The 22,407-nt window shown below is 30.7% G+C and overlaps 2 protein-coding genes across 7 annotated transcripts in view; one reads left to right on the top strand and one right to left on the bottom strand.

The window, feature by feature from the left end:
- LOC129235288 (plexin A3-like) overlaps nucleotides 1-13,841 on the top strand; it is a 199,116-nt gene extending 185,275 nt beyond the window's left edge. For all 5 annotated transcript variants that reach the window (XM_054869014.1, XM_054869013.1, XM_054869012.1 and 2 more), the window contains exons 28-36: nucleotides 865-968; nucleotides 1,654-1,750; nucleotides 2,389-2,486; nucleotides 2,681-2,770; nucleotides 3,257-3,426; nucleotides 7,300-7,512; nucleotides 8,375-8,450; nucleotides 8,562-8,636; nucleotides 9,839-13,841. In XM_054869014.1, coding sequence (XP_054724989.1) covers nucleotides 865-968; nucleotides 1,654-1,750; nucleotides 2,389-2,486; nucleotides 2,681-2,770; nucleotides 3,257-3,426; nucleotides 7,300-7,512; nucleotides 8,375-8,450; nucleotides 8,562-8,636; nucleotides 9,839-9,940 — 1,025 coding nt within the window. In that variant the 3' untranslated portion in view covers nucleotides 9,941-13,841. The remainder of the gene's footprint in view (nucleotides 1-864; nucleotides 969-1,653; nucleotides 1,751-2,388; nucleotides 2,487-2,680; nucleotides 2,771-3,256; nucleotides 3,427-7,299; nucleotides 7,513-8,374; nucleotides 8,451-8,561; nucleotides 8,637-9,838) is intronic.
- A 416-nt stretch (nucleotides 13,842-14,257) lies between these two features.
- The window catches only part of LOC129235287 (ras association domain-containing protein 1-like), a 65,265-nt gene continuing 57,115 nt past the window's right edge, over nucleotides 14,258-22,407 (bottom strand). For both annotated transcript variants that reach the window (XM_054869008.1, XM_054869009.1), the window contains exons 8-9: nucleotides 21,071-21,180; nucleotides 14,258-20,337 (exon numbers count right to left, since the gene is read on the bottom strand). In XM_054869008.1, the coding sequence (XP_054724983.1) occupies nucleotides 20,173-20,337; nucleotides 21,071-21,180 (275 nt within the window). In that variant the 3' untranslated portion in view covers nucleotides 14,258-20,172. The remainder of the gene's footprint in view (nucleotides 20,338-21,070; nucleotides 21,181-22,407) is intronic.

Here is a 22,407-nt window from a genome sequence, read left to right as displayed (position 1 = left end):
CTTCATATTGGTCATTTGAATGTATTATGCTAATTTTGTTGGTATATAATTATGTGTGATTTCATTCATAAATTTGCCAAACATAATAAGTTTTCTAAATTTTAATTTTCACTTTTTCTAAAATGTGAAAAAAAAGAGAATCTTTTTTTACTCTCCTCTTCCTTTTCTTTGACTTTTTCCGCATTTTAAATTTTAGAACTGTTTTGAGATGGTATTAGTTAGCTTTTCTGCTGTTTAAGTTATTTTAATGTACATATTCATTAAAATTATGACAACAATAATGGGAGAAATTTTCCTACTATAAATCTTAAAACTTTTGGAATCTAGTTTTCAATGGTTCAATCATGGTAGAAATTCTTATATTGTTTATGCTATCCACATAACCATGAAAGTAAGACAAAACTACTGCAAAAATTGATTCAATTTTATCAGCATTTGTGTCCTTTTATTTTTCCTTCTTCTGCGCATATTTAGGTGAATATTAACTTTTAATTGATGAAAAAAGTCATAGAAATTTTTAAAAAACTTTTTAATCTTGTGTAGATTTTCATGCTTTAAAATGGCATTAAACTGAGAGGATCTAGAGTCCCCCTATCAGCCTATTGATGTGAAACTGTTGTTTAAAACTGAAGCACAAATGAAGAAAATTGATTTTTAAAAAAAGCCTCAAAATTCATTATATGTTTCCACATTATTTTGCACCAAATTTCATGAGAATTGATTGAAGGATCTCCTGGTTTTAAACAAAATACAAACACCTCAACTGTTTGATTCTAAAATAAATTAAAATACTTTATTATTATTAGTTTTTAATGCATTTTAATAGCTAATTTGTTTCCTATTTTAATTTTCTTTCTCAATTAGAATGGAGAGCTGGAAATACTGGCAGATTAACAATTTCAGACGAAGATTCTACAACAAAAACGGAAGGTGAATGGAAGAGGCTCAACTCTTTAGCTCATTACAAGGTATTAATCACCAAAGCTAAATTATTGTACATCCTGAAATAGCATATTTTAAATAAACAACTTTAATCAATAAACTATTTGATTCAAATCATTTTAGGTTCAAAAGAAAACTATTCTAATGTTTTTAGAATGAAACTTTGAATTAAATGAAGGACCTGTTGAATTAAAGTTGTAGCGGATTTTTAAGTAGACTAACTAGGCTTTAAAGCCTATGTTGACAAACTTTTGAATGCTGAAATTTCTTGCACTGCCACTAGACAGAGTATCAATTTTTGAAAATCATGACATGGTGTTTTATAAATTGGGTTTGACAAGTTTTTTAAACTTATCATTGAGAACCAATTTTGAGAAACTACACTGAGTAAGACAGTAGGAGTGTTTTACTTAAAATTCTGCAAATCTAAGTGGCATAATATTTCATCTTTACCGCAAACATTTAAATAATCAAGTTAATTGAGGAGAGAGATTTCTTAACCTTTTTTTAATGGTAAAAAACACTAATGATTTTAGTTTGGAAATAAATTTTGTGAAGTTTATTGTTTTGCCTTAAATTTTATTTAAGAAATAAATCTTCTATTTTTCAGTTATGTTTTCTGACATTCATATCGTTTCCCCTTATTTTAATAATAATAAATATTAATATATATTTTAGATTTTCAGTGACTAACTCCCAAGTTTCTTTTAGGTCCTTGATGGTGCATATTTAACTCTCGTGCCAAAACAATCATCCATGTATAATTTAACCATCATGACTGACAAGTTAGAAAAATCTCATAAATATGGTAAGTTTTTAATAGTTTATTTATTAGTTATAGTTATAATTTTTCTCGTGTGACTAAGATTGTTTCATTATAACTATTAATCTCTAATTGTATTCAGAAAAAGGGGGGGATAAATGATTGAAATTGGTTGTGAGAAATTGAAATAAAAAAGTTTTATAAAAATTTTCAACCTTAAGATATAAAAAAAGCATTTTGTTTATTAGGGAAGTTATATTAGTAATCTATTAATGCAGTCAGAAGCAAAGCAAACTCTTCTATGAAATTAATTTCAAACGAAACATTAGGTGATGCTATTTAGAATATAATTAAAAACACATCTACTTGAAGGTTGTTATTACAGCCAAATTAGCAAGTAAATTTTCATTGTAGTTGATAAAATTCAATTATTTATGCAAGAAGGGGGGGGGGCAGACCTAGGCCTCGAAATTCAGTCTTTTACAGGTCTAATAGTGGATCAAGTATACAATTTAATTTATTCATTGCATTAAATATCAGTCACCAATATTATGCTTTAATTATGCATTCCATCATTGCTAAGGAAGCTTAAAGATTTCCATCTCAGTTTCAGTACTATGGGTAAATTATGTAAATTATCAGATAAAATATTTTAGTAATTTTCAATTATCAATTTTCTTTAGAAACTCTGAACTTTTCACTGAAAACTAGTCCCCCACTAAGTCGTGCTACATCACCAATGAACCATGATCCTGAGGGAGGTTATAAGTATTGGCATCTGGTAAGTTTTGGTTCCTATACTATTTTAATCATCAGTCATACCTTTTTACTCTAATTATTTCTGTCTCATATCACATGCCCTCTGTTAGTGATGGGTACAATCAAATGATTTTTCAGTATTTACAATGTATATAAATATGTATCTCTTTTTATCAAGTTCATAATCCTTTGTTCTGTTTCTGTGTCACATGACAGGTTCGCCACCATGATGCTGAACAAAAAGAAGGTGAAAGGGGAAATAAAATGGTTTCAGAAATATATCTAACTCGCTTGTTAGCCACAAAGGTATTTCTTTTATAAATGATACTATTTTATCTTTATTATTTTTTTCCCTTTAAACTGATTGTAGGTAAAATAAAATAGGAGGAAGGCTTTTCATGAAAATTTAAACAGTTGAAGAAAGATTATTTTTTTTATTTTTTTGTAACTCTTACTGGTGCAATCAATCTTTCTCCATTTAAATCTAAATTTTGTATTAATTTTTCTGCTCTAAAATAGTCTGCATTCTTTTTATAACACTTTAGTCAATAATCCTGCAATCTTCTCAAATATTTCCAGTTAATAAAAATCAAAACTAATCCTGTTCAAAATTTGCTTTACATTAAAATACTATAGAGATTTAATTCAAATTGAGTGTATGTGATTTATACAGTTAAAAGGAGAAAAAAAATCTTAACTCAGGTTGTTTGGATATGAGAACAAAAATTTTTAAAATATAATGTAAAAAACAAATCTTGAAACTAATTTACTTTTTTTTTTTTTTTTAAATAGGGCACACTGCAAAAATTTGTGGACGATCTGTTTGAGACTATATTCTCCACAGCCCACCGTGGAAGTGCCTTGCCATTAGCTATCAAGTATATGTTTGACTTTTTAGATGATCAGGCTTTAAATCATGGGATCACAGACCCCGAGGTGGTACATACATGGAAGTCAAACAGGTGAGTCATACAAGTATGACGTACTTCTTACTAGAGGTTGTACAGAGAGGTGTGGAAGCGGATGTAACCCCTCCCTTTATTTTTAACATTATGTTAGTTTTAGTTGAATGTTTGTAATCAGGGTTGGCAGGTTTCTGCCGAGGCAGTAAAAACCACTGGTAGAAACCGGTTAAAACCGGCATGGCAAAAACCCCTTTCTGCCACATTTATGGCAGAAACTGGCAGAAACTCAAAAAATAACATAAATGCAATTCCTGACGTACAATAGAAAATGTATAAGAAAAATAATTAAATATTAACCCAAATACAATTTACTTACCACACTATCACCATTCAAAATCAAATTTTACATTGTTTTCACACTGCAGCAGCCTGTAACAAAATAAAAGTTTTGACGCTGTTTCTAAACCTAAACGATTTCTCAATTTGTTGTGCACAAAGGAGAAATTTGAGAAGATTCTTTCAATCCCAGCAAAACTAGCTGGCATTATCATCAAAGAACAAGCAAGATTCACAAAACTTCAACTATAGCACATTTTTTCAAACTGGACCACCATGTGGCAGCTGGAGTAGTTGTTACAACTTGATTTGAAAAATAGGTTTTTGGAAAAGGGGTCGATCTGCTTTGTAAAGCTATGGTATAAGGTACATAATCTGGGTTAATATTTGTGAGCAAAGTTCGGGCACTTTCTTCTTGATTACATGATAAATTTACTCCCAAATACTTTGGATGGAGCATATAGGCGAGTAAATGATTTTAAGTAACTGCTTGATTATATCTGTGCATCACTTCCTTCTCAAAAACACACAAAAGAGCGTCTTCTTTTGTTAAACGAATCCAAACATCGCAAGCATCTGCAATTGAGCAGTTCTCTTTTTGAACTGAATCCAGAGCAATAGCAACGGGTTTTATCTGCAGCAGCAAGTGTTTAACTTCTTTGTGAATCATCTGATTATTTATGATCTGAACAATACCCCCTTGTCATGAATATTATCTTCATGTTCTTCTAGTATTTGTAAATAATATGGGCGATTCTTCATAAACGACTCTAAGCAGTCCACCTGGCTATTCCACAGTGTATTACAAGGTATATGTGGTTTCACAGCTTTTGGGTACTCCTTAGCCAAGCTCTTTGCCTGTGATGGTTTCTGAAATATTTCTGGACTGAAACCACATGTTTAATGAGAGAATCTGATGTGATATCCAGTTCAAGAAGATTTAAATAATGAGATGAACATCCATAACTTGTAACAGATGGCATTTCTTCTTCAATAATTTTCCTCATTAATTCCATCTTGTGTTCATTATCAGTTACTAAAGATAATACTTTGCAGTCATATTTCATTTCAAGCTCTATTATTGCATTTTTTGCTAAATCAGAACAGTAAGTTGCAGTTTTTTTTAAAACTTCCTGTATTTATAGAATTATAAAACATGCATTCAGAACCAGTGTGAATACAATTTGCAACAACGGGTTCGTTATGGATATTACTCCCTCTTGTATCAATGAAACTTTTTTACCACTGATTTTCTTTTCAAGGTGTAGTTGCAACTGACTATGTATTTTGTCTAGTAGATCTCCAGCCAACTGTTTTATTTTGGGAGGTTTATAACCTGGTCTCAGTAAGTTAATCATGCTTATAAATGATGGATTTTCACTCACCAAAAAAGGTTATGTTACAGCTGTAGAAAAACTTGGCAATTGCCTCATCCAACCCATCTCTTTCTTTTGAGTTTGTTTTCTTAATAAAATTACTCGGAGAACTTTGAATTCTAGAAGGTCCAACTTCTATAGACTCATTTTCTTGTCTTGATTTTTTAGGAAGAAGAAAATCTTGTTAATCACCAAATCACCATCACTTGATTCTTTTGTAATTTGTATGTTCAGAAACTTGCTGGTACGCATCACTAGTGGCGCCATGACACTTTTTACAATGTTCTTTCATTCTATAGGGTTTTGCACTCACAGTTTTTTTGCAGCTGTTACATTCAACTACTAATTGATTATTAATTTCTTTCTGACTAAAAAATCCCCATATAGGATCCATTGGTCTACCACCTTTAGAAGTCATAATTGAAAAAGCTTCACAGAATAGAGCAAACTGTACTCAAAACAAAATCTTTTTGTATAAATAGCTCTTTTGGTTCATAGAAGAACAGCTTACAAAAACAGAACTGCTTACTTGATTGGTTACATGAAATGTATATTATGTAGAACTGTTTCAACCAATGAAACTCTTGACATTTATGAGTCGGTGAATGTAACCAATTATATTGTTTCTTACATACAGCAAAGCTGAAGACTGTGTTAGTACTTATATAATTGGATTATTAACTTTCCATAGAAATCAAGACGGGGGGAGGGGGGGGGGCTCTTTTGAAAATAGCTTTATTCAGTTATATTAAGTAAAATGACAAGTTCCTGAATTTTAGAGTTTAATGAAATAAAAAAGAATCCGTATTTATTTAAATATTTGATATATTACACTTTATATTAAATGCAAACAAAATAATTATAAACAACAAACTGGAAAATTTGTTACTTACAACATTACAAGGCTAAAATTTCTAACACATATCAATTTCAACTATGATAAATTTTACTTCGCTTTGGAAATGTCAGTCTTGTTATTTAACATATTTTTACACTAATTATTAAATAACTATTATATTAAGTTTTGCAATGACGAAATGGAGTTATATTTTTTATTTTACTTAATCACCTGTCATTAAGTAATTACTAGAGCTATTAAAAACGTTTTCTAGTTTTTGTCAGTTTCTGCCGGTTTTTACCGGTTATAACCAGTTTCTGCCAATGGCAGGGCAAAAACCAGTTTCTGCCGGCAAAAAGCCAACTCTGTTTGTAATACGCAGAAACCTTGAAGTACAGTAACCACCACTTATAAAATCACTGGATTGTAAAATCATCTGCTTTTTGAAATCGAATCTGGATGAACAAAATCAAAACATGTTAAAACTTTCTTTTAGTAAAATCATTATTGCTCTTTTATAAATCAAGCTTTTAACGAGCATATGTTACAAAATGAAAAAAAGCAGTAATATGTTAAAAAATGTAACAGACGTGATGAATTTCAAAGTTATTTCACACCAAAAAGTGGAGGAATCAGTCTCAGAGGATTGGGAAATCGAAATCACAGTGTCAAATTTGCCCTCTGCAATAGATGTCAAATGAGCACTTCGTGTCATACTATGCACTTTAGAGCAAAGAAGAGGTAATGTTGAAAGATTCAAAACTTTTTTAATAACTTATGATGTTGAATCTCTACTTACAAATTCTGTTAATCAAACAACATATGCTAATATTTTAAAATCTTTAGGTAAATTAAAAAAAATACTTCATTTTCTTCAATGTCTACTGTATTTTAAAACATTTGAAATAAGATATAATTCATTTCTTTTTTAGAGTATTTTAACTTTGAAACTTTTTTTTTTTTAAGTGAAGGTATGTCAGTTTATAAAATCAGCCGCTTTATAAAATCAAATGTCCTCAGAACGAATGGGACTTCAATAGCGGTGGGCACTGTATTAAGAGTTCTAAACATCAGTAGAACACCATTCATGCTGTAACAATGTAGAATGTTCTTGGAGATGAGTATCATGATGAATATCATGGAGATGAGTTTAGTTGTGTTAAAGCATGGGTGATGTTCTACCAGTGTCTATAACTCTTAAGAAGGTAACTATGTATAACAAACATTTCACTATGATGAGCAGTTCAAAATAAAAGAGGGGGTACGCTAACTTCCAGACCACTCCGTATTTAAATGCATAATTTTTGCAAAATAGTTTTAAACGACAAATTTTAGCAAGAATTATTTTTTATTTCATCTAATTGTGTTCTTCTGTTCCAGTCTTCCTCTGCGATTTTGGGTAAATCTAATAAAGAACCCTAATTTTGTGTTTGACATTCACAAGTCCAATATTGTGGATTCCTGTCTGTCAGTTGTAGCCCAGACTTTCATGGATGCCTGTTCCACATCAGATCACAGGCTTGGGAAGGATTCTCCTAGTAGTAAACTTTTATATGCCAAGGATATCCCAGTTTACAAAGACTGGGTAGAAAGGTAAATTTTATTCATATTGTTCTTCCTCCTCACATGTTAAGATTATTGAAATGTATGTGGGAGATTGCTCAAGTGGTTGATCATTTTAGCAATCCTCAACAAAATACAAGGAATTCAAAATTTATTTTGAACTATCATTTTTTTTTCCTTTGAACCATTCAAAAATAGTACAGGTGCAAAAACTCTTTGTTGTGTTTCATGAAATAGAAAATCTTTTGAGCAGACAGTGATAAGAAAACAGGAGGGAATTTATAACTATGTTGAGTTAAAGGTCGGATTCAACTCACAAAATGAGAAAATCTCACAATGCAAAAAAAAAAAAAAAGGCAGCAGTTTTTCTATGCATTGGAGTACAGGGTGTCCGAATCAAATGTGCCAAAATTGAATAGTTGATTTTGCCTTGAAGTTCAAGTTTTCATCCTGATTTGTCCTGATCTTTGTAAAATTTTAAGATGAAAACTTGAATTTCAGGACAAATTTAAGACAAGCATCAAAATAATCAGGACAATCTTGGTAAAATCGAAACATCTGGGCATCCTACATATGCATAGTAATGACAGCAAGCCGTGACAACTAAGGCCACAAAAATCGCTCACGGCATAATCAAAAAGGAGCTGGTTTGTTCTAGATGTACAGTATTTGTATTGAAAATATCAGTGTTTTAGTTTAAGACCAATAGCAAATAAAGTAAGATTTTTCTCTAGTTTAATGCAATCCTGCCTTTAAGTTTTATTTTTTATTCACTGTTAATATTTTATTTTTGGGCCTTTACAACTTGTGATACTTAAAGTTTTACTGCATTTGGAACAAACTGAATTAGCCTGTGTATGCATGTATTATATATGCATCATTTTCTTTAAAGGTATTACAGAGATATCAAAAACATGGCTGCAATTAGTGATCAAGATATGAATGCAATGCTTGCTGAAGAATCAAGGGTATTTTTTGTCTATATTCACTTATTAATTATTATTATTGTTGTTATTGTTTTCATTAATTTTTGCCTTGTAGAGAAAATATTTTAAAACACCTTTTCTTTTGCATTTCAGTTGCATGCCCATGAGTTTAATACAAATGTAGCTTTGTATGATCTCTATGCTTATGCAGTCAAGTACAATGAGCAAGTAAGTACTGCATTTTTACAACTGTACGTATGCATATGAAATAATCAAAACCGCGTAAAATAAACCTGCGTAAAACAAGGGTCTACTGTACATATATAGGCCAATCCCAATCCACTGTAAAATGTTTCGTTGCAGAGAGGACAATTTTAAAAATATTATCTGGTTTGGCCATAGTGGTGTTGAACTTAGAAGCAACATTGATGTGAAATCAATCCTAATGTGATTTCTGTGAAGATTTCAATATATATTTGATTTAAAAATTTTCGCAACACAAAACAAGTTACACTCTTAAAAATGTGAAAAAGGACTTGCATTTCTTAGCCTTTTTTGACCTGCGGACTGGCATAAGCTTTAAAAATTAAATAAATTCAAAAAAGAAAAAAAATACTCTGTGAAGAAATATTTTGGACTGATTAGGTTTTTTCATTTAAAAATATTTAAATGCAAAAATAAGTGTTTTGGGAATAATTAAACAAGTAAATAAACATTTGTAATAAATCATAGAAAAATATGAAAATCAATTATAAAGTTCAGATAAAAATGTTGCATAGGATATTATTGTTATTATTATTATTTTAATTTTTGAGTAAGAAATTTTTTTTAACGTCGATGAGCTAAAGACCACTCAAATATTTCTGCGGACCTGTTTTGGCCCACCAGTTCAGCATCTCAGAACTAGATAATGACTACCAAAATTTTGTTTTGGAATGGTTTCTACCAACACCTTTCTCATGAAATCTATATGATCTGTCAAATTTGATTTAATTTGTATAGACATTCACAAAAACTGTTAAGTATAGAGTTAACATTTTCAAATTTAAAGAATTTTGATATTTTTGTCAGCCTCAGGTATTTAAAAACGGAATGAAAGCACTCTGTTGTTTTGTAAGAAATTATCTCAATAACTATAATAAAAATGAATGCTAGAGTTAAAGCACTGAGTTTTTACAATTCATCAATGATAATTTCATTTTTTAAATGAAATTGAAAAAGTAAATAATAAATTAGTTTTTCAGCAAAAAAAAGCATAATAAAAAGCATATTTTGGAATAGTTTTGATAATTTCTGAGGGGTTTAAACCCTAAAACCCACCCCTTAAATACGACCATGATACACACACTTAAGAATAGCTGAGGGCATGTATGCTGTTTATTGCTCTAGTTTCTTGATTTATTTATTCAAATTTGAAATTTTTCTTCCAGTTGATGAGTACACTTGAAGAAGACGAGTTTTCAACGAAAAATAAGCTCCCATTGAAACTTGCCCAAGTTCTTTCTATTATGTGTGGAGAAGACAATGCATGACAATTACCGTCACTTATACTGATTTAACATTCCATTGCATCCACAGAGTTCACAACAAACTGTCGTAGCAGCTCATGGCTGCTAGGAGTTGGACTTGTGGGAGAAGTTGTGTAAGAAATCTGATATTTCTCATATTTTCTCAACTTTAATAATACAAAAAACTCATTATTTTCTCTTCTATTGAGAATTTCATATATGTGTGTCAAAGTTCTACATATTGATGTTGGAATTTTCACTTACGAACAATTAAAAGTGGATACATCATCGCACAGGTACTTTTATCCTGACTTTTTATCTCTGAATAAAGTATAAAAAATTTTACTACTTTTCAAACAAGTGTGCAATTTATTTAGAGACTGAAATTTTCTAACAAAATTTGGTGTCTTAAAGCAGCTAATGGTGCTCATACATAAAGAAGTATAGACGTTTTTTTGGCAGAGACAGCATTCAAAGTTGCATTACTTTCTTAGTTTGGCTGTAACGGTATGAGATTCAGTCTGTTGTAGAGAAAAGATCAAGCAAATGTATATCAGCCATTCTCAGTGCCTTGCATTGCTTCGTCCCAAGCTATTAAATTGCGGGCATCTGACTCCAGAAAAAAAAAAAGCCTGCTTCAAAGTTTATTTTGAGAACCTGCGTGAAATCTCCCGAACCCCTCTCACAAAATATAATCTACGCATCTGATGCCACTTCTTTCTTGTCTTCCAGCTGAAGAGTTGTGCTTCTTATTTCAGTTTTGTTTTCATAGTTCCTTTCTCGATTTGTTCGACTACGATGCCTGTGCTCGCCTGAGCTTTTTGTTTTCTGCGGAGTTGCGTCATCTCATCGACCCGTAGATAATCAAGACTGTGTGAAGGATGGGCTCCGATCGGAGTCCCTCTGGCACCGGCTAGAAACGCAGCGTCTACTAGAAAGACAAGGCACTGCACACGCTTTGCTACAATCATGATGCTGTCTGTCTTGCTTAAATTGACTGAGCTTGTAATGCCACCAAGTTATAGATTCAGTGAAAGCCACTGTTGTTACATGAAAAGAATCTTGCTGCACTGTGATACTATCTGTAGTGTACAAATAAAAAAAAAGATATTACGGAGCTGACTCGGTGCTGTACGCAGCTACCTCTCGAGCTAGTGTGTGTGTACACGGAAAGGTCAGCTTGAGCATAGATGTTACTGTAATTTAATGGTCGTCTCAGCTCTTGTTCCATATTTTATAGATAATCAAACCCATCAGTGTTGTTGTCTGTGTGTAACTCAGCGGAAACATTTTTTCAAAGGCACTCTGTCCACATTCATTATTACAAAGAAAAAAAAGAAAATTCCTATGAGAGCTTATTTTGCTCTGGCAGTTTTGAAGAGCTTGTGCATGTTTACGAATCTAGTTGTTGAGCGTGTAAAAGTGTTTTTCAACATTTATTTGATATATTTTTACGCATTTAAAAAAGAGAAGATTTTAATTATAGGAATTGAAACATTTTGTCAAACTTTTGTTTTAACATAGAATATTTCTTCATGTACCATGCATTTGCATTCCAATTCAGATTCATAGCCTGAATAATTTAAGCTATGTACTTAGTCATTATAGTTTGCATTTTTTTTTACAATTGTCAAAGTTAATGGAATAATCCTTGTCATGCATCTTTTTTAAAGTTCTTGCAGTCATTGGTTTTTGAGTATGTTGTTTTATTTTGTCATTTGTATGTTTCTTTAATAATATAAAACCCGTCCAAATGAAAAATTATTTTACCTCCTGCTTTTATGATTTCTTCAATTTTAAGATTAACAGTATTACAGTGTTAAATGCCAAATTCTTTAATGCATTTGCATCATCAAAGATATTAAATTTATAGCTATATTTAAAAAATACATATTTTAGCATAGTATTAAATACTTTTTCTTAAGTTCACTTTTTCTAGATCAGCTTTCTTTTACGTTCAGCATTTAAAAATATTTTTAAAAAGTGCTTTGGTGATATTTAGATTTCAGTTAATTTTTTTAACTGTATAAGAAATCAATTGAAATAGCTTTATATATGTCTATATTAATATATATCTATATACAGAGTTGTGGTAAACACAACAAATCTGTAAAAAGAATCACTTTTATGTACTTAAAAAAAATCAAACATAACTATATGTAAGGAACAAATTGTGAATGCATATATTGTATCTTCATGTATCCGTAAAATATTGTTGATATTGCTAAGCGTGCACAGCCCTTTGTATATGTGCATCAGAAATGGGCATGCCATGCACGCTTCTTTTTTACAAAAAGGAAAGTATCATATTGTACATATTCTATATTCCAAAGCTTTGGTTCTAAGCATTGATAAGCCTGAATCCAGTGTTTCATTTCGTGCAACTTTCTTTCTTCGTGTTTTGAAACAAATTGTGATACCGTGATATATTTAAAATTTTCAAACATTTGTTCATTTTAATTTATTCTAAAATTGTAAAAACAAAGTTTTGATAAACAAATAACTGTAATTAAAAATCTTTCAATGACTATTAACATTGTAATCTCAAAAATTGAAATTTTAATTCATTTTTTAAAAAAAGATCTTAACATGAATTTTTATATTTTAACCTTTATTTTTTAAAATATGTCCAATATTTAAATTCATAGCTTTTTATGGACCAACCGACTTGCCCTACAAATTTTTCTTATTATAATTTAATTTGAGCTCCTCGCCACGGGCATATCATTGTTTTGAACCATCATCTATTACACAGGAGGTGCTACATTTGCACTTGCCTCTAACAGTTGAAACAGCACCTTGTCAGCTGTAATGCACTTGGGTGTTTTTTCAGCAGACTGCATCGAGTCTGTTTATATACTGCTTGAATTCTGTTGTATTTTGTGATTGAATAATGATGTAAAAGCATGGGGGAGCCTGTTCATCAACATCCTGTTTTTTAAATTTTGCTACTCGACTCTTGACGAGAGTTCTAATCAAAAAGTTTCAGCTTTAAGAAAACTAAATTTAATTTTACATTCCACATACTTTTGTTACGTTCACATAGCGCTACCAGTTGACCGATGACTAACCAGTAGCGTTCTAATACAGTTACCAGTTAACTGATCGTAGCTGATCATTCTAATAGCTTCACCGATAGAACCACCAATGGACCGCAATTTAAGCTCCTTGATTGGTTGATTGAACAACGTGACTTTTTTGACCAATGATAATTTCACCGGTGCATTACTTGTCTGCGCAAGGTAACTGCGCTATTAACCAAACGCGTTCAGTGGAACATCAGTTGGTGAACAACTGGTTGGTAACCACTGGCGTCATTGGCTCTCTTGTGATCAACCGACCGGAGTTCGACCGGTAATGCTATGCGAACCAAACCTTTGTTTTTAAAATGGCAATTCAAAAGCAATTCAGATTTGGTTCCAATTTAAAACTAATTTAAATATGATTAACCTCATAAAGTTTATATACGTATATATATCATTTTGAACTTTTTTTTCCGTTTGATAACTTTCATGTACACAGGACTTTTAAATGCGATTCATTTCAATAATTCTGTCAAACACGAATCAGCTACATCGCTATTTATGCTTTTCATTTATTCCTATCAATCTGAAAGGAGAAAAATAGTGTGTGATAGTGTGCATGTGTTAACATTTTATTCATGAGTAAAAAAATTTTACCTATAATTTCATTTCCCTTTCTACAGCCTAGAGGATAGTAAACTGACCAACCAAATTTGAATCTGAAAAATGTTCAACTTTCTGAACTTCCTCTAGAATGTGGAAATAAGCTAAAAATGTATACCTGCTTTTTGTACAACCAATGAAAACTTTGTAAAATATTTATAGCATATTTTTATTATGGTATTGGTTTATAGATTCTGTAATTTGCTCAACTGGTTTCCTGCATTAAAATGGCGTATCATCACATTTTTTCAAATTTATTCTACTCTCAACACGCATTTTCTATTTATAGTTTCATGAGGTTTTATACAAAATCACATATTTTTCAATTTATACCTATTAGTTATCGATTCTAAATTACTTCACAGATTAAATCACTGACATTTTTCTAGTTTTTTAACTTGTTTATTTTTAAAAAAAATCAAAATTTCAAGCTAAAATGGCATTTCTTACACATTTGCTGAATGTGCTATGTTCTTATCCAAACTAAATAAATATATACTTCATCACTCATAAATTTTTATCATTGACAATTCCCTTTTTATTTGGATTTCACTTTTGTATTCAGATTACTTTTGCTTTAAGAATGGTTAGAGGATTGTTTCATGCATTTTCTTCCAGCAGAAGAATAAAATAATTGTACAAACTAGAGGTAAAAGAATTATTTATTTAGCAAAATTTGTTATGAAAATTAAATACCAGATTTTGATTTCTAGATATAAAAAATTACTATATTGCACTCTATTTGATACAGTTTCAATATAATACTCATAAATAAATGCATAAATAATATTCAGAAGACTTTAAAAGATTAATGGCTAGGTTTTATGGGATGAATTCAATGCACTTTAATTTAAAAATAACAAGGAGGATGACAGCTGTTTCACAACTTGTATTAGAATAATTAAGTTTCTTTAAAAAAAAATCGAATAAGTGTTATTACAAGTTGTTAGAGTAACCGAAATTTCTTCGAAATCTCTGCTATTTTTAAAATGTAATTTTCTTTGAAAGCTATGAAAATTAAAAGCTTTTTTAGACGTACATACCCAATTCTGAACCCCGTATTCAACAGAAAAGATGTTTATATAAAATCAATAACGCCTATCTACAGAATCACACACACACTAACTCTTCATTTCTTCGAAAGACTCTTACAATACCAGATGTTAAATTTTCATATACATTTTTATCGACTGCGCGTTCACTAGTTACACTGCCATAATTATAATCTTTAAATGTAATAATATTTAAAAAGGTTTTGCAACCATTGTTGCCACTTATCATCTATCAAACCTAACACAAGTAACAAAGGTACTTAAATCAGAATATACTTGATAAGGTTTCTGCGTTTCAACAAGGGCAACTCATGAAATGTCTACTGAGATTATCCATTGAAGAATTAGATTATTTTCTTTTTGAGAGAGTTTTAAAATGCTAATTCAAACTTATGAAGGAAAAAGTTTAATGTGCAATAATGCGGAAACTCTTTGCTATTCTCTTAATTCTAACTTTCTTTCTGTTTAAATCTTATGTTATTTCTTGTTATCCCTTTTTCGTTTAGACCAGATATGTCGAACTGCACGATCCGTGTGGCCCGTTTTATTTTTCAATACATCAAGGGCAACTGCATGTGATGCAGTTAATATCTAGAAAAATAATGTTTCTTCTCTCTCCATCTTCCCCTTAATACCATTCAATCCAAATTCATAGGAATTCCCGAGCAAGGGCGCCCATATAGGGGAGCAAGGGAGGAGCTCAAGCCCCTCCCCCCCTTAGAAATTAGAACTTCCTTGCTTTTAGTGCTTTTTTCTTCGCAATTATGTGTAAAAATTTCTTTTCCAGCCATTAATGAATAAGTTATTCAAAATGTCAAATTTTAATATCTCTAATATGTACTGAAATCGGTTTCCATGGGTAAAATATTCTGCTAAACCATAGGAAAAATTTTTGAGCGCCCCCCCCTTTAAAATTTTGGGTATGAGCGCACTTGCAATACATGCAAACTTTAAAGAATTAATAATAACATTAATAAAATTAACATCAAGTACTGATAGCAAGCATTCTTGGTTTACAGTTTTCTGTCCTTTTCCTACAGTGTTTAAAGTTTTAAAATAATTTAAAAAATTTAGAGTGATCTGTGTGTGTGTGTGTTTGTGTGTGTGACTGGTCTGCGAAAATTATCTGATTTTGAAGTTTGACCGTTCGGAAAAAAAGATGAGCACCCCACTGGTTTAGACCAGTGATGGAATTCAAATCATTCAAGAACTGGTAAGGTTGAAATTTTTTGGGGGAGGGGTCATGTTAATGAAATATTAAAAAACAATCTTCTTTCAAGCTCATTAAGTTAAAAGAAAATAATATTTTTTACAGCATTTAGGAGTTCACTAGCTTCTTCCAATTTGTTTTTACTCTAGGATCATCTGCCGTGTGATTATTATCGATTGCTTAAGCACTTTATTACCTAAGGCTCAGGGTACCAATTTTGCAGTGGTAGTATTACTAAATTAGTTATCATTAAGTTAAAAATATTTTTGACAGTCAATTTCTTTTTTCTGAACAAATTGCGTTCATCAGGCTGAAGCTTCTTTCAGCTTCAGCAGAGCTTACAGTGACAGCTCAGGGGTATTTCTGAATACTTCTGCAGATTATAATATATATTTTTTTTAATAGCAAAGTTCTGATTTTTCAATTAATTTGTATGTCTTTATTTATTGATTCACAGAACTTAAAAAATTTTAAGAACTGGATGAGGAGCTCCGAGATATTTGTAAGAAAAACGGTTTGGGCGAACCGATTGAGTCCCACACTGGTTTCGACTCTAAATTTTGGGTTAAGAGGAGTATCTTTGAATTACTATGAATTTACAGAAAAAATGCAATAAAATGGTAAACTCACTAATGATTGAAACTAAATCATATTTTTGTTTTCTCAGTCCCTAAGCCAATAGTTTTCATGAAATCAGCCCAAGTCACTTTTAAGCTGGACTTTGTGAAAATATTTCATAACATAATGGCATACTAAATACAAATATACTATTACAATGACAGATAATATTGCTATGAACCCATTGTGTTAGCAATATTTCATTCTTTTGGTATTTAGGATTATTTGCTTGATTATTTCTTTTTCCATAAAAATTTGTCATATGCATCAGCCCATTTTTAAATCGTTAGCAAAGTTTCTTTCTTATATAAGATGAACTACATTTCTCAAGAATAGGAATATAATTTTTGTATTGAAGTTTTGAAAGAATATTTTTCCCCATATTTTCGAGATTAAAAATTGAGTCAAAATTTCAACTTCAACTTTCTAGATAAAGTTGGACCCCAATTTAAGGAATTTTGCAATTTAGCGAATATTTCCTTTCCCCCCGAACTAAAATGAAGGCAAAATCCCCATTTACCTAATAATAAACCCCAAATTAAGGCATTATTTTAACATCAGGAATTTTTTTATTTTTTAATTTGAGTTGGGAAATATTGGATTGTTTTCCAAATGTTACATCCATATTATCCGAAGCAGAAAAAGACATTTCTTGGAATCAGCAATTTTTGGACAAATCAAGGGCGAGGGGGCAACCAACGAATAACGATCCTGATGCAGAAAGTGATAGTGAAACTTCCATTAAAACAGTTACTCTTTTAAATGCTTTACATGGCCTGGAAACTGTAAAAACATATCTCATGCAGCAGGCTGCAAAAGACACAGTTCTCTTTGAACTTTATGGAAAGAAGAAAATAATGTTTCAAGTCAAGTATCAAGGAAGTTGTCAAACATCTATTACTCAGTAGTTTAAAATTTCAAATTAACTATCGCGTAGTTAGTTGGAGTGCTAAATAAAAAATGTACACTTTCTAATATGGATATTTTTGTGCAGTTGCTTTATTAGGAGTTTTAGGTAACGTACATGCAGTTTTTAAATTCCTTTTCACACCCCGATATTACGAATAACCCCGATTTAATGCAAAAAAGTTTTGGTCCCGGTTGAATTCGTTAAATCAGGGTCTGACTGTAACATTTTTTTTTTTTTGTCTTGAAAGTGCATTTGAAGACTCTTTGCATAATTAATTTAGTTTTAATATTGTACACATAAATTTTTTATTATGCCAAATGAACAGTCATATGATATTGACAACTACTTGATGTGGGTATTTGTACTGAACTCAACTTTGCGTTATTTACTCTCTTTTTGATGCGACTCTTTTCTTTGTATATTCTGACATTAAAATAATATAGGAAACAACTGTCACCTTTTACGTTATTCTGATTTGTCTGAAAACTATATATAGAAATTTCAAGAAACAAATGCTAATGCTTTCCATTTCAATTACTTAAACTAATTTTAAAATCTGATATAGTTTTTCTCAAAATGAGTATTAAAAAAATAACACTGATGTATGTAAATCACCGGACAAAAGGAACATAAAATAAAGTTCAACATTAAAATATAAAAGAACAAACAACAAAGAATGATTTTGAATTATAATAGTTGCACAAGCCTCTCAATTCAACACATATTTAACAACTAATAATAAAAATTCATAACAAAATAAAAGGACTTGATAATTAAAGTTTCATTTTAAAGGAACCATGAAAGGAAAACTACCACACCAACTTAAGAACAGATAATGGTTCAACAGAAGTGATTTTTTTTTTTTTTTACTTTCAGCAAAAAGTTCATGAAGATGGAGGTTTGAAACATTTTTAATGTTTTTAAAACTTATCACAAAATGTCATTAATTTAGCATCCAAAAAATTTTTTTATGTCACTTAACTCACATCACAGTAATCTCAACCTCAGCTTTCGGATTGGAATGTTGTGGATATATTGATGTATCGCTAAATTCAGTTTTTAATTTTTTCTTTATTCAGAAATAAAATGAACTGATTTGTTAGTTACTAGAACTCAATTTAATAACATTTTGGTCCAGTAGTTTTCTTTTTATGGTCACTTCGGAGGGAAATTTTAGTTGTAAACAGTCTCTAGGTCTTTGGTCTTTATGAAAATGAAAAGTAAAAAAGAATATGTTTTGGAAATGCAAATTAGAAAAGAAAATTAAGTGATTATGATTTCTAGAATGTTAAATTAAATAAAGCAGTTGTAAAAAATGGCTTTTCATATGTTAGGATTTTAATAAAATATTTCGAATAAAGACAAATGAATTTAAAGCTCCCTTAATACCAAAAGTTAAAATAGCAGCTGTAAAACTCTTTGTCTAAATTAGTATAAAAATATAAAAGAAAATAAATTCTTGGAGTATATTTGCACAACAAACAATTCTCCAATGTTTTTAAACATTCATTTTTGTGAACGCAAGTTTTTGTACCTTAAAAAAGGAAATGACCGAATCGATATTACTATTTTTTATGATAAATTTTGTTTTAATTAGATGGTTCAAATACCATTACTACATAAACTAATAATTTTTTATGATTTTTTTTTCCTAATTGATCTTTTACTAGAAGAAATGTCTCCTTAAGTTTATTTCCATGAAATCTACATCAAACCCTGATGATTCTGTACACCAGCAGTAGGCAACCCGTTCATGGTGATCAACTGGTCGATCATGGCAACATTCTGGACCATGTTTCTCGTCATAGAAAAGATACTATTATTTTCTGGAGGGGAAAAAAATAGGCCCAACTTCTCAATCAAAATTTCTTTGAATATTTTTCAAAGTTTTTTTTATAATTGCTGAAAGAGGTATAGTTTTAAATTTTTTAATTATAAACAGATAAAACTTCATAATGTTTTAAAAAAATTTAAAGTAGAAAAACATTTTTTAACGGGATTTTACGAAAGACACAACGAGGGGGAGGATCAGCTGCCCCCCTCCCCCCACCAGAAGTGGATCTTAGTGTTCCGCCAAACATGGAATGTATATTGGCAATGAGTTAAGGTTGCCTATCTCTGCTGTACACAATATCATATTCTCCAAAACATAATTTAAATAGAATGATATAATCCATCATTTATAGATAAAGCATATTTTGATGAAACATGATTATCATATGAGGTGTTTAGTATAAAAAGCAGCTCAATAGATAAATTCACAGAAGTTTTTTTTTTTTTTTTCAGCTCAATAGATAAATTCACAGAAGTTTTTTTTTTTTTTTTTTTTTGATACTTGGTGGTTACAAAGTGATCTGGAACGCATCCAGCTCAATCATGTTGAAAACTACTGCCAAACAAACATTGTTTTTCTTTCAAACACAGCTCAATCCATGGATGTTTTTTGTTTCTCCTGTAAAATTTTTAGTAAACAGATTGAGCTGGTTCTGATACTAAACTGTCAGAAGCATCACAGAATTAAGCCCTCTTTCCCTCCATTGCTAGTGGAGAAAACGAACCTGTAAAAGCTATGCTGCCACAAGTAAATGAAATCTTAATTTGTTTCCATCGCTTTTGAGTTAAAAACACAACCCACCAACAATTGGTCCCCCTCACCTCCTTTTTTCTCTCTTGTCTTTTCACTAGCCTATGTCCTACAATGTGATCACAGTTCAAATTGGGAACAAAGACTTGTATCCCATTAAGATATACAAATATGATAGTTTGCTAAATATAGTGAACTAGCTACCTAAAGATCTACTCGATGGTGAAAGTTTATCCATAGCTTCTTGAATTTTTTCTTGCAGGATTCTGTACTTCAATTTTACTTGATTCAAATATTCCTCTTCTTCTAGGTCTAATATTTTCAAAAAGTTATTCAACTCTGGTACAGCAAACTGTTCCCACTAAAATAAGAAAAAATGTTATATTAAAATTGGTTTTAAAGTCATTTGAACATTTCTGATCTCTGGTCTAACAATTAACCCAAAACAAAACATAAAATATCTACATACAGTAGAAGACCATTATAATGCACACCTTGGGACCAGAGCTTTTGCGTTATACAGGTTTTGACGTTATAGAAATCATTTCACAAATTTTGAAAATAATATTGCGAATATAGCTATATATTTGCCCCTCAAAATAAGTTTTAATTGCCATGAGCACTACCAATGCAATATAGTATCTGTATTGTCATTCACATAAATGTATTTTACAACTTTAAAAAAAAAGTGAGTTATCCTGCACTACTGCTAACTTCATGGTTTGCACAATAGCTGCATTTTCAGGAGCAATCTGGCCCTTTTTTTTCTTTCTTTGAATACTAATTTTCATTTTAAAGTTTTGAATTAAGATGGAAAGATGAAAAAATGCTTTAAAATTCAATTTGTCTAGTAATTTTTACGTTTGAAAGGCAGAAGAGTTTTTTCTAAATTAAGATGGAAAGATGAAAAAATGCTTTAAAATTCAATTTGTCTAGTAATTTTTACGTTTGAAAGGCAGAAGAGTTTTTTCTAAACTGTAAAATTCTTCATTTACATCAGAAAACTTGTGCGGTTTATAGAGACTTGCGTTATATAGGTCGGCATTATAAAGGTATTCGACTGTAATATTAATTCGAAAGCAAAATAAACTTACCACGATATCTTCTGTTTCATTTTCTTGCAAAACAAAATGCTTGTCCTCATCACAGTTCAATAAAGCTAACATTAAAGGCATTTCATGATCTTGTATTCGTCGAAATTTGGCTATCAAAGAAAATATAGCCATTTGTAGAAATAGCCAATTCAAATGATTATTTATAACAGAAATATTAAAAAACATCGGTTTTGTTCAAATGAAGCATATCATAAACGTGTTTATAAAATAAATCAGCACTGTCTAATTTTTTTATTTTCAGCAATTCAACCTTTTTATCAGCCACACCAAATCATGTTACAACAGAGCTTTCCAAACTATGGCCAGTAAACACGACGAAGCTTGATAACTTACTGAAATTTAATATGCATAATAAATCATAAAACTTACAAAGAAATATAACTGGCAAATATGATTACTAGAACATTTAATCTCTAATTAAAAACCATAAAAAATTCATCCCTAAATATTTATATTAAGTCACATATGTAAGTCATTCATATCATGAATTTCAACATTTATTTGAGCTAAGTAGATCCTTGGGATTTCAGTGAGAAGTTTGTGAGTCTGTCATGTTAAAACAGATAGGATAGAAACCAAATATTATGAGCGTCAATAAAAGTACATAACTGTAGTAGTTGATCAGATCAATACCTAATAAATTGGCACCCAAAATTGTACCTAATAAAAACAAACACTATAAATAATTAGCACTAGAATTATGGAGGGGTCATTTTGACCCTAAATTAAGCTTTTTTGCTAACTGTTCCTCCGTATTTTCATAAGAAGCTTAATGCTTCCTTGACTTTTCCAAAATCATCGTGTTGTTTTTCAATATTTGGAATGAAGTGAATCCTCCAAAAAATAATAAATATACACTGCTCAAAACAATTAGGGGAGCACATGGTTATAGCAAAATAATGCAAAGATGTATACCAATAAGTAACATAAAGTGAAACATCCATAATTTAAAGCCTACCTGGAAACAGAAGAAGAAAATTTAATATGCAAATCAAAGTTCATTACGTCAAAAACCAGAAAAAAGAGATAGGGGCAGAAATCGAAATGTTGCAGAAATGTCTGTTTTATTGCCATAACAGTGAAATTCGATTACGCAGTATTTTTTTTTCCTTCTTGAGACAAGAAGGAAAAAAAAATGTCTCAACAACATGATTTACCTTACCGGAATCCATAGTATGGCGTGTTATAGGCAGACTGGAATCCGGACAAACACAATGTAGTGTCACCAGAAGTGTTCTTACAAGGTTTTGGAATCGATTCCAAGAAACAGGAAATGTTAGATGTCGACCAGGGTAAGGTCGGTCACGCGCCACTAC

The sequence above is a fragment of the Uloborus diversus genome, chromosome 2 (genome assembly GCF_026930045.1).
Source record: "Uloborus diversus isolate 005 chromosome 2, Udiv.v.3.1, whole genome shotgun sequence".
In the NCBI taxonomy this organism is placed as follows: Eukaryota; Metazoa; Arthropoda; class Arachnida; order Araneae; family Uloboridae; genus Uloborus; species Uloborus diversus.
Note: the sequence above shows the minus strand (reverse complement) of the source record. Positions and strands in the feature narration are given on the sequence as shown.